This window comes from Manis javanica, chromosome 1 (assembly GCF_040802235.1).
Source record: "Manis javanica isolate MJ-LG chromosome 1, MJ_LKY, whole genome shotgun sequence".
NCBI classification, from domain to species: Eukaryota; Metazoa; Chordata; class Mammalia; order Pholidota; family Manidae; genus Manis; species Manis javanica.
In genome coordinates, this window is record NC_133156.1 from 19,588,143 (window position 1) to 19,600,195 (window position 12,053).

Here is a 12,053-nt window from a genome sequence, read left to right on the forward strand (position 1 = left end):
ACAGTCTCCACACACTGACAGGGGACACGGATGGAGGATGTGCACTTATGGCTTAAATATAACAGCCTGGAAACTGAGCTATCTCTGAATTACCCAGTGCTCCATAAATGTTTTCAGATGATGATAAACCCTTTGTCTCTCTAAAACAAAGGGAATGGTGTTTTCCCTCACAAGTACGGTGCTTATATGGGTACTTTCGGAAATGACAAAATGAAGACTCTCTAAGAGAACCGTCCCTTATAATCATTTCCCAAGTGCTGGCAATGGTCAGTACATATGCCATTGGCTGCACAGCTGCTGGAAGCTGGATGGAAATCTTCTGCCTCGGTGGGACCCAATCAGCGTGAAGCAGAGGATTCAGAAGATGGAAGCAGCAAATTCTAGTCTCATTCTGCCAACAGGAGAGTCGAGCAAAGTGCTTTACGTCCCTGGGATGGAGGTCTCAACAGTAAGCGAGCAGAAAGACAAGCTCGCATCTGCAGTGGCGCACCTCCGTCACTCGAATTCAATCTCAACACCTGAGCATGAGCTAAATCCTAAATCTGAGTGTAATTAGCTCAAAGAATGAAGAGAGATTTCTACGCCGGGTACAGTCTTCAAAGCCTACACTTCAAAAGAGGAAATGGACTGTGACCGAGGGCCCTATCTGTGCTCTAACGGCTGTCGCTATAGATGGGAGCCTGGCTGCGTAACATTCACAAGAACAGGATCCTTTCCCCCTTCCACCACTTTCTCCACCTAAGGATGGACGTCTAGGCGATTAAATGAACTTGGCCAATTCTTTTCAGGTAGTTCCCTAATGATTACTATACTGTAAGATGCCAAATTCGATGTGGCCAACAAGAAGACCACAGCGACAACTTTTAGAGGGAATTGGAATAGAATGACTCGGTTTTCCATCTGGAAAGAGTCTCCTTTTTGTTTGGTTTTGTTTTTCCAACTGAGGTCCGGAGATGGTAACAGACTTGTCTAAGACAACACAGCCACTTAGCAGAGGAGCTAATGTCAAAGCTCACAGCTCATCAAACAGTTTGAACACCCTGACCGGTGCCAGGAGGATGAAGGGGAGAAAGACCATACAGCCTGCTCTTTGGCAGGCCAGGCTCCAAAGGGTGGGGGGCTGAGTGCCCGGCCCGCCCCCCCACTTTTAGACACCACGTGTGGACACAACCTTGGCAGGAGGCTTCACAAGAGCTTGCATCTTGGATGCAGTTTAAATTCATGCCTCGGGGAGTCTCATTTTAAAACCCGTAACAAAAGAAACCAACTCCAAAACTCCGTGTCTACATTCAGAAGCTCCCTGGGAGCTGTTGCTTATTAAAATGTCCAGTGAGCACCAACACACAACCTCCTAAGAGCACATATTCCTCCCCACCTTGCTCGCAGAATCAGGACAACGGCAGGCTCCCCGTGTCCTCCTCTGCACCTTCTCTACCTCCCCTTCCCACACCTCTCACTCTGGCGTCAGTATTACCGGCAAAGACAGACAGTGCAGGCTGTGAGTGGATCAGAACCGTTCTCCCATCCTGAAAGGAGAGCTGATCCTCACCTCCCTCCTTAGCATGCAGACGCTAACTATGTTCCCAGGAACTTTTTGACTTTGATCTCCATGCTCAGTCAACTTTGGCATTATTGCACAAGATGCTAAAAGATCAGCAAACAGTGATGGAAAAGAAGGTGCTCACTGGGGGGTTTCATTTACAAAAACACGTGTCATATGTACCCATCCACTGCACCCTGGACCCTAAGCTGCTCTGGACCACGTTCTACACCATAAAGCAACTCCCCACTACAGCCCTCCCCACCCCCTCAGCCCAGGCACTTCTCCTTTTTCCTTCCTGAGGAGGCTGATGGTCAATGCTGACGCCTAATGCAATGCATTACAGCTAAGAGAGCTTACAGAGCAGGTCAATAAAGTCTGTGCATTCAGGAGAAAACAAGTTGGGTGTTTACAAGTGAAGCAGAAAATGTCTACTCTTCTCAGATTTAAGATTTGCCCCAGTTTATAGGGAAATTAAAGCCTTGCGTTCCAGCTCAGGGCTGCTAAGAGAAACCCCAGCCACGCTAAGTGACTCATCATTGCTCACCACCTGCCCTCACCTGGTTATTACTTAGAAAAAGCGTGTCCGAGACGGCCGTTTGAGCCACCTGTATCACTCTGAGCTGAAGCTCAGACACACCGTAAACCAGAAGCATGCGTTCCCTTACCTTCTGCTTCCGCAGGCTTCCCGGGCTGGTGGGTGATGGGCTTGGCGACTTGCCTGAGCGTGGAGTGGAGAGCTGGCTACCAGGGGTTCCATTAACTGGAGTGCAAAAAAAATCACAGGCAGAAAACATGGCTTGGTGAAGAGTTTTCATGACAAATCATGTTCTCAGAAACAAACAATTATAAAGGGACATTAGCTACAACTCCAGAGACTTTTTTATCTGTAGCCCTGATAAAAAGCTTCAGGGAGTAACCCACCTCTGAAATTCACTGTTCTGTTAACTGTGTTTAGCACCACAGCAGATCACACAAAAATCTTTCAAAATATACTTCTGAAACTTTCCTGACGAGTTTAGTCCTGATGCCTCTGACTGGGCCAGCCAGGAGCAGTTCTAGGCGTGTGGCTAAGATCCTGAGACATTTTCGATGGGATTCTTCCTTAATGCTTTAGTCCGGCTTCCCAGAACCACCCAGTTGGAGTAAATATTAGCACAGCTCACAAATAATGTTTCCAGTGACTTGAGATAAATCACTGTCTTTCTATAGTTAATAATTCACTTGTAGAAGTTCCCACATCCACGAGTGCCCTGCACACCCCCCTAGCCTAACTCTGAAGGACCCCCCCTTGAAAAGTAATTGGCACAGACGCTCAGGAACGCCTCACAGTTTGTCTTTACTGCTGTTGAAAATAAAAGCTGCTTTCTGATGGATTTTAATCCTTGGAATTCCACCCGACTCTCAAGACTTTTACACAACATTTTCAAGACTCTGAGCCAAAGCCATGGAATTCAGGTAAACAATTTTTTTTTTCCTCTGAGTAGCATCACCTCCAACTGATAAAGCACTTAAAAGCATGACTTTAGAGAGACACAGAAGGCTGTCACTATTTCACCTGTAAAAATGACTTTTTTATACACTATACATCCACAGTCAATGAGACAGAACTAGCAGTGAGGCACACACACACTTGAGGATGCATAATAAACATTTTCCACGAGGGAGAACGATAATGCATTCAACTTACCTTCTATGAGTTCTAACATGGACACAGTCCTAGGGTTTAACCTGACAACAGCAAGAGGTGAACCCCCCTTCCCAGCACTCAGCCGAGCACCCGCAGAGATGGGACGCGCTGGATTAGTTAAGGATGGCTGAGGCTGCTCCCAAAGCAGGCTGAATGAGATGCAGGATTCATCAGCAGATGCCTTTTCTGCGTAAGGCTGACGTCTGCCAGCAACAGTGGGAGGTGCGGGCTCTGTCTTAGGCTACATCAAAGGTGTCAATTAAGCCTCATGCCAAGTGGGAGCTGCCACCACCCCCACCCTCCACTACTAACTCCCGGAAGTCTCAGCCTGTGCAGCGCTGTGCCCTGAATCAGTGCCTCTGGGGGCAAGACACCCAGTGACTCATCTGAAAATCAAACTGACAATGACTCCCCTTAAAGCTCGGTAGCTTTGGGGCAGGAAGTACACCCCCACAAAATGAAGGGGCAAGGTACAAGGTTTATTGATTCTTCACACACCATGTTTGCAGAAAACCTTAGGGCCGTGGAAGTGGGAAGCCTCACGTCTCATCATCTTCTCCAAAGACCTTTAAGAAATGCCACCACCCGTGCTACACCCATTTGTAGTTTTGTGTTTGGAGACTTCTTCTTTAAAAGATCAGCACCACCAACTCTGTTTTTGGACGACTGAAGTAAGGAAAGTGAGAGAGCTTCAATTTGTCTGCACTGTGCAGTCCTGTCTGCGTGAGGCTGGTTTGCAGTCCCCTCTGAAGCACGCTGCCCAGCCAGCAACGTCTCTGGGAAGGCGTCTGAAACCAGCCAGGACAAATGAACTGCGAGCAGAGGCCAAACCCACATCTAATCAGGCAAGAGATACCCTATGTCTGGCCTGGAATACTGGTTTTATAAATGTAGTGCTTTCTCTGCCCACTTCCACTCCACTGTGTCTTTCCATCACACCTAAGGGGACCCGCAGATTGGGGGAAAAAAAAAAGATGAAATGGGGAAACAAACAGAATACTAACATTTTTTTACTTTCAATACACTCTAGTCATATCAAGCCAATGGAAAATAAAGAAAAAAAAAGTGGTCCCCCAGCAAAACAGCCTTGGGAGTACATTGCTTTAAAAAGCAAAATAAAATAACAACAAAAATTTGCATTTAAGTACCCTGTATGCGTGCATCTCTGTTTACTGAAGACTTACATTCCACGGACCAGCTAATGCATTAAACGTGTTATATATGCATTTACATGCATACATATGTACAGATAATCTCATTTCACTCTCACAGTAACTCCATGAGGCACGCAGTATTATTTTACAGGTGAGGGAACTGAGGCATCAAGATGATAAGCAATGCGACCAGCAAATACGGGGTGAGCTGCCCTCCCGGGCGGCAGGCAGCCTTCTAGACTGCGGGGAAATCAGGGAACAAAACTGGTAAGCGCAATAAAGGATTTTGAGGAGGGATGTATTGGGTGGTACCTCTGGAATCCTCACAGTCTATGGGGTCACAGTTGTTCTGCAACCCTACAGAGCGGGTAATGGGTAACGGTCTGAAGTAAAGCAGTAGGAGAAGCTGGCCAGGTGACCACCTGTTTCAAGGCTGGGTGTTGGGGAGATGGCCGGTGTGGGAGAACTAAGCACAGTGGACAAGGGAAGTTGGAGGCAGGAGCCTTAGGGGTGAGGACGGGAAGCCGGCAGGGGTGGGATAAAGGCAGGGCTTTAAACTTCATGTTAAGGAGTTTGATTTTTACCCAAAGGGCCATGACAAGCTAGTGAATGATTTTAAGCAGGAGCCAGAGGATCAGGTTTACGTTTTTAAAAATCTCTCAAGAGCTCCTGCCCTGTCAAAAATGGACTGGATAACACTAAGGGCCCAGGGGTGTCCTGCAGGAGAACGGCTCCGTGGGAGAGAAGGTGGCCCATTTAAGGGTCCTCTGGGCAGAGAGATGGTCTGGCTGGGGCTAGGGGGGTACAGTGCGGGTGGAGGAAAAGGGCATTCCAGAGAGATTTCAGAGGCAAAACTACAGGGTGTGGCCACTGACTGGGAGAAGAGGATTAAGGCCAAAGAGGAAGTGGGTCTGGGAAGACACAGTGTGGACACGTTGAACTAAAGCATCTCCTGTGACATCAGTTCTGCGGTGTAGTTTGCTATGATTTTTTTCCTTTTTAGGAGAGGAAACCTGAGGCTCACAGAACTGGTTCTCAGTGATGGCTTCTCAAAGAACCGGCCTTCCTGGTACTCAGGACATGTCCAGAATGGCTGCCTCCTGTCTGCAGAGCAGAGGGTGGCCAAGTTTCTCTATCACCAGGGGCCCCGGCCCACCTCCTTTATTTACAGCCCCTGGGCTTGGGGCTGCTACTTGTGATACCTCCTCTCTGGAGCGACAAAGCTCAAGTGCCAACCAAGCCATTGACAGCGGAGCATTTTGAGGACAGCCTGCACTCTCAGGGTCAGAGCCCTGTTCACACTCACCCCCCTGGCCACCTAACAAGCATGAGCAACCTCTTCAAATGGCTGTTGGCATCCAGACAACATCACACACTGTATTGCTGAACGGCTGCTGGAAAAAATAATTTTACTTTGGAAGTAAGTTGACAGCTACATTGGGCTCGGCTGTTTTTTGTCCTGTAATACCAGAAGCACCCTACTACCCATAAAAGGGCTTCGTCATTTATTTAGAAGAACTTGTTAAAATTCAACTACCAAATGTTTTTACTCTGCAGAGGACTTTATTAAACAATTCTTTATCTTGAATGGGAAAAATTCAACTTAATATGGTGTTTTTAAATGGCCAAGCAGGTCTAACAATTAATTATATCAATGTGAAGTCACTGATGTAATGAGTGAAGGATCCACTGCCTTCCTGCCTGTTTGGGGTTCCTTCATGTGTGGAGGTTTGTCTGGGTTCATCTGACTTACATCCTGTATTCCTCATTCTGCTTGTTACCTCCCAAATAACAAGAGCTCACTCTAGGCTACTTTATACACAGATACTGAGATGATCGATTACATAACTGGTCATGAAAGAGCCATGGAATAAATCTGCAGAGCGGACTTCTAGCCTCCCTAGCCCACGCCTCTTTTTTTCAACTTGACTCTTCCCTAAGCCTCTCAGGGCCATAGCAGCATGACCTGGTCACAGTATATTAACCCCTGTGGGGTAAATAGGAGTTTTCACCCAGGATTTCCCCCCTGGCCTTGGCCTATCTGCATATCACTGGGCCACAGTAGGGCTGGGGCTGGGGAAAGGGTGGAGAGAAAATGGCCATTCTCTCCTCCCCTCCGTTCCTGGTACATAATTGGTCTGGTGCCCACCAGGCACCAGGGACCTGTACATGGAACTCCTCCCAGAAGGTGTGGGGAGGGAAGTGGGTGCTGGCTGGGGCAGCAAGCACAGAGCCAAGCGAGAGACTCCGCTGTGGGCAAGAAAACCCTTTCTCCGAACCTAACCTGCCCTTCCCCTTGTCCTTCCTCGGTTGCATCAAATTTGTAAGGAACTTGCCCTGGATGGGGAACTTCGTTCCCTCCCAGAGCTACACTCCGTATGAAGAATCCAGCCTCACCTTGTCCTTCATCATATCAGACAGATGATCCGGCTCCAGTTTACTCACTGGAGTCATTAACTCACGGTTCTGTAATCAACCAGTCAGTGCACCTGCTCACACTTACCATGTGCCTGACTGTATTGTCCTTGTCTCCCAAAACTTACAGCTGAATATGAAGTTACTAAAGCAGTCTTAAAATTTGGAAATACTTACCTTACTTTTACTAATTCATTGCTCCTTTGAAATGATTTCAGACATGTGTGTTTATTAATTTAGTAACCCCTCTGTGAACTTTAGGGGTTTCTTTTCTTTACAGATTCATTCTTAAAACTTTCAGATGTCAAGTGAAAGCTCAGCGTTCAAATGTCTCACACTGGTCCTGAAATCAGAGCAATCTCCAAGCAAGATCATTTAATTGCAAAGTGGGTAACTTTTTGGACATGAAAACCCACGTGGTCCTCTTCCTACCATCTTTTTGCACTTAAGGCAGCTCATTTATTGAGGGTGCTACCCTTGCAGGGATGAGAGGAGGGGACATCTCTGCATATGTATGGGTGTTTGGGTGGTGGCTTGGCATGTTGCCTGGGAGATCGGGCAGCTTGCGTTAGACTTTCCCTCACTCATGATGGTGGAGGAGGCGGTAGGTACTCTCCAATCTCTCTTCCCAGCCCTCGTCCTTGCTTGACCCATTGCCAAGGAAAGAAAGAGAAAGCAGATGGAGTCAACTGAGGTGGAGAGAAAACAGACAACTATCTAAGCAGGGGGTAGGGGCGCTCTTGGAAAACCAAGTTCCTTCCTAATTCTACCTTCACAGGTGCTTGGCTCACAGGTGAGGCGGAACCTGATGTTCTCCATTTGTCTACATTCTTTTCACAAATGAGACAATAGGTCTAATTCAAGAGACTCTTTAGTGAGAGTAATGGGAAGCTGAGAGGTCGATAAAAACAGTGGGGATGCAGCAAGGGACATGACTTTGTGATTTTTTAAAATAAATATTTACTAAAAGGCCCTTGAACTTCAAGGTTATCTAGACAACTTGAACAGACCCTACGAGTATCTCTCAGTCTACTCATCTGGTCCACATTCACGCAGGAGTTACCAGGAACTTGGAAGCACTGTCAAATGTGTAGAGAGCTGCTCTCAGAAGCCTGACAGCCAAGGTGGGTGATGCACTCTGTCACCTGCAGACTGGGAGCCAAATCAGTCATTGCAGGATTGCAGAGGTGGGGAAGACTCCAGACAGGGAAGCAGTCAGCAAACGTTTCACAGAGGTCCTCTGAGTCAAACTGGGTGCATGCCCTTCTGACAGTAGAAGTGACAAAGGAAGGCGTCCAGGCATAAAGGTACCAGGTGGAAAAGCCCAAGGGGGGTCTGGTGGCTTAATTACTTTATAGGTTGGAGCCCAAGTCTGGAGGATAAGTGGGAAATGTGGCTGGGAAGGAAGACTGCAGCCACATCAAGAGCGCTCTTCTTATGAGCATAAAGAGCTCAGATGCTTTCTGGCAGACAGTAAGGCAGGTCTGACACGGGTGCACAGAGGTCAAGGGCAGGGAGGAGGCCAGCTCACAGTTTCTGCAGCCTGTGAGCTGCATGCCAAAGGAGGGGGCAGGCCGATCTGCGACAGGCTGAGTCTAGAACGGGAGGAGAAAAGGAGCCAAAGATGATTTCAGGGTTAATTCAACAATAAAACTGGATCATCTGGAGTCTTTTGATTTAAAATCATGAAAATGTGTCATCCAGGGTGCCAGAACAGGCTGTGGTTATTGGGGGGGCCCTTGGATCTGGGTGGGAGGGTCTCTGAAGCCCCTCTGTGGGCGCTTGTCCCCATGCTACCGGGTATTGTGGGAGAGCCTCCATGGTGGTTGAGCCAGGAGTCAGTCCCCATCGTGGCCCCCGAGACCGCATGCTCAGAGGAGGCCCCGCTGCCATCTGGATGGGTCTTTGGCAGGCCACCACTGGTGTCCTTGCCACCAAACCTACGGCCTCCTGACTTCTCAACATTCCTTGCTGCTCCTTGGCCGTGAGGTGGCACCCTCACTGCCCTCCTGCCCCTTCTGATGTGCCCTGAACCACGATGCTCCCGCCACTCTGCTCGCATTTGCACATTTCCATTATCTAAATCACTACTATTTGTCAGGGTCTCCCGAATACATATTGTCAGCTCAAACCTGACTTAAACACAGTTACTTATTCCTCCGTGTCTACTGAGGTTTCCAAAGCAACTCACATTCCGCGTGTCTAAAATGGACTCATTCCCTCCCTCAACAAACCTGCTCCCCACCTCTGATTCCTCGTCTTTCTCTGGCATCATATCCAGGAAATTTCTGGTTCATCTCCCTTTTGATGTCTCCCCCATTCCCAAAACTGCTGTTTAAATTCCGTCCGTCCTAACGATTTCTTCCCAGGATCACCGCAGTGGCCTCCTGGAACCTTCCAGGCCCTCGGTCCGTCCTCTGCAGGCATCCTCTCTACCGCTGCACCACTGTTTCTAAACTTCAAATACAAATCAAGTCATGGCTTATGAAAAACCCTCTTGCACCCCCTAAGACTGACAACGAAAATATGCCCTGTGCCATCTTACCACAACCAACTGGACTATCACCATCTTCTCCAGCCCTTTCCCAGAAGCTATCATTCATTTTCATCGGATGAGCAAATGTCCCTTAAATATGCCGAATACACTGATGCCTCTGTGTCACAACTCACATTGTTTCCTCAGGTCCTCAAGCACCCCTAGCCCTTCTTATCCTGACATGATCCTTCAAGTCCCAATTTATAAGTCTTTTTCTCTTCCAAGTCCTTTTCTCTCGGAAGCTTTCCCATGAATGAGATTTAGTCCCTTCTTCCTCTGGGCTGTCACGGCACTTCCCACATTATTGTAGTAAGTGGTATATATGTTTGCCTCCTAACGGGAAGACAAGAACGGTGGTTTAATCATCATTGCATCCTTGGGCACCTCGTACATGCCTGGAATGCAGTAGACGTTCAGGAAGTATTTAATTAACCTGGGGCATTAACAGTGAGGTGTTTATAGAAGTAGTTGATGGCGGGTGCTGAGCCCACATAGACAGTGGGGTCAAGTTAATGGTTCAAAGCTTTGGAAATTGTCTTTGGAGATATTCAACTCCAGAGGGTGAACATTGGGGGAAGTTGATGGGTATAGCAAAAGAGGATAGAAGGAGGATCAAGCTTCATATGTGGCAAAAACTTCTTAGAACACAAGGGATGAATCATCAGCCCTCTTGATTTTCTGCATACATTTTGTTTTCAACAATTCCCTTGGAACCCCAAAGCAGAAAGAATCCTCCATAGAACGTATAGGCTGATATCTCTCTACTAAAGGAAAAGATTGAGCTAAAAATTAATAGCTAGCAATTTGTCTTTGAAAGTATTTGATATAAATCAAAAAGTTGACAAATTAATGATTAAGCTGATTAAAATTCTCTTTGCTTCCCCAGCTTTGATTCTTGTCTTATCTGCATATGTTGCATAAAATATTTTTATGTAACTGTAAAGAAGTAAAATTTGAATAGCATAAATTTAAAAACTTCAGGATTTCTAGAGGCACATACAAGTAAGTTTCATGCCTGGGGAGGATGGAATGAGTTTCAGTCATGGTAAAAGGTCATCACCTAAAGCACCCAGCTACTCTTTCTGTCAAATGTTCCCCCTGCCATCTCTGCACCCAGCGTTACTGGTACATGGTGGGCTTTCATTGCATACTGAATAAATGAATGGTGGTTGCCAGGAATGTTTCTACCTTAGACTAGGAGCTTTTGAGGGCAAAAACGTGCATGAGCTCATGCCTGAACTGATGCTGTGAGGCACCCCCTGGGGGCTCAGTTAGGTTTTGCCGTAGCTTCGACAGAGAAATTCTAAATAGAGGGTGTCATTCTATGAGAAAAAGTTGGCCATCCTTCTAAATGGGCATAAAAACTCTAAAAGAAGCAAACAAAAAATTCCTAAGATTCTTCTAAGGGATACAAGAAGAGATAAAAATTGTAACACCTGCATGTTTTAAGGACGTCAGCACTGAAAATTCAAGGAGGGAAATGTGGTTTTCTTATACTTCCTAGAAGCTATCATTCATTTTCATCAGATGAGCAAATGTCCCTTGTCTGGGGCTCAACATTAAGAAGACAATATAAAACAAAACTAAACTTTATCTGTGCTTACTGAAACTGAATCAGTGCATATTATACTCTTATTTTGGAGATACTTTGTTATTACTTCTCTAGGCAAACAGAGGAATTTATTTAAAAGAATTTCACTTTCAAATTACATGTTTTATGAGCCGTCTGTGTTCCAAAGACCAACAGGCACGAATAAAGATTCAACCCCTATTAAACATTCTTTATAATGTTCTTATATATTCTCCTTTCTTTAAGAAGTAACCAAAAACCATTTTTCCCATTTCTTAGTGATACCACATTTCATGTCTTGGCACGCAATTGTCTGGGGCTCAATATTTTCCTTCTGTGTTATTTAGACATTTAGTTTCTTTCTTTTTCCAGCTCCAACTGCCTTCTTTGGACTCTGTTATGGAGACTGATAATATTTCAACAAATATGTGAATTATGTTAACTATAAATAATTCAGGGGTCTTGACATATATGCTTCTTGAGAGTCGAGGCTATTTCTTTCACCTTTTCATTATTAGCATCTAGCAAGTGCCTGACACTAGCAGGCCTGTGCTCCCTATTTCTCAATGGGTAAGCGGACACCTTATATTAATAAATCACCTCTAACTTCTTTTAGCCCCAAGAAGAGGAATGGATAAGGGACCAAGAAAAGATTTATATGAGATTCTCATTCTTGTTCTAACACTGACTTACAAAGCAAAGTTTCTGTAGCAGACATACATCATGGAGCTGGGGTGTCGGGTCTGTTGCAAAGTGTTACGATGTTGTAAATTACAGTCTTAAACCAGAGACTGTGTTAGCTATTTCCCAGAGACCAAAATTTTAATAAGTAAACATGAAGAAACAGGTATCAAGGATTGCCAGCCTGCTGGGTCTGGAGCACTGGAAGCCCCAGTGCCAGCCTCGAGCGGCCACTATTGACTGTGACTCTGGGCCAAGCAGTTCTCCCAGTCCTGCCTCTGTTTCCCCATTTCTAAAAGCAGACTATATTATTACATAACAAATAATAATATCTTGTCTTGCTTGCTGTTGGGAGATCACTAAAAGAATTTTTAAAAAAGATCAAAGAGATAAAAGTCCTAGGTAAACTCTGGTATTTCATTTAAATATAAATTAACAATACTATCATGAACAGAAGCATGGCATGA

General features: G+C 46.0%; 1 protein-coding gene across 6 annotated transcripts in view; it reads right to left on the reverse strand.

The window, feature by feature from the left end:
• Positions 1–12,053, reverse strand: part of DCLK1 (doublecortin like kinase 1) — a 287,302-nt gene that overhangs the window by 73,612 nt on the left and 201,637 nt on the right. For 5 of the 6 annotated variants that reach the window (XM_037012261.2, XM_037012255.2, XM_073229251.1 and 2 more), the window contains one exon: positions 2,209–2,303. In XM_037012261.2, the coding sequence (XP_036868156.2) occupies positions 2,209–2,303 (95 nt within the window). Of the gene's footprint in view, positions 1–2,208; positions 2,304–3,230; positions 3,486–12,053 lie in introns of those variants that run through there. The other variant, XM_017658055.3, reaches the window with a different exon arrangement.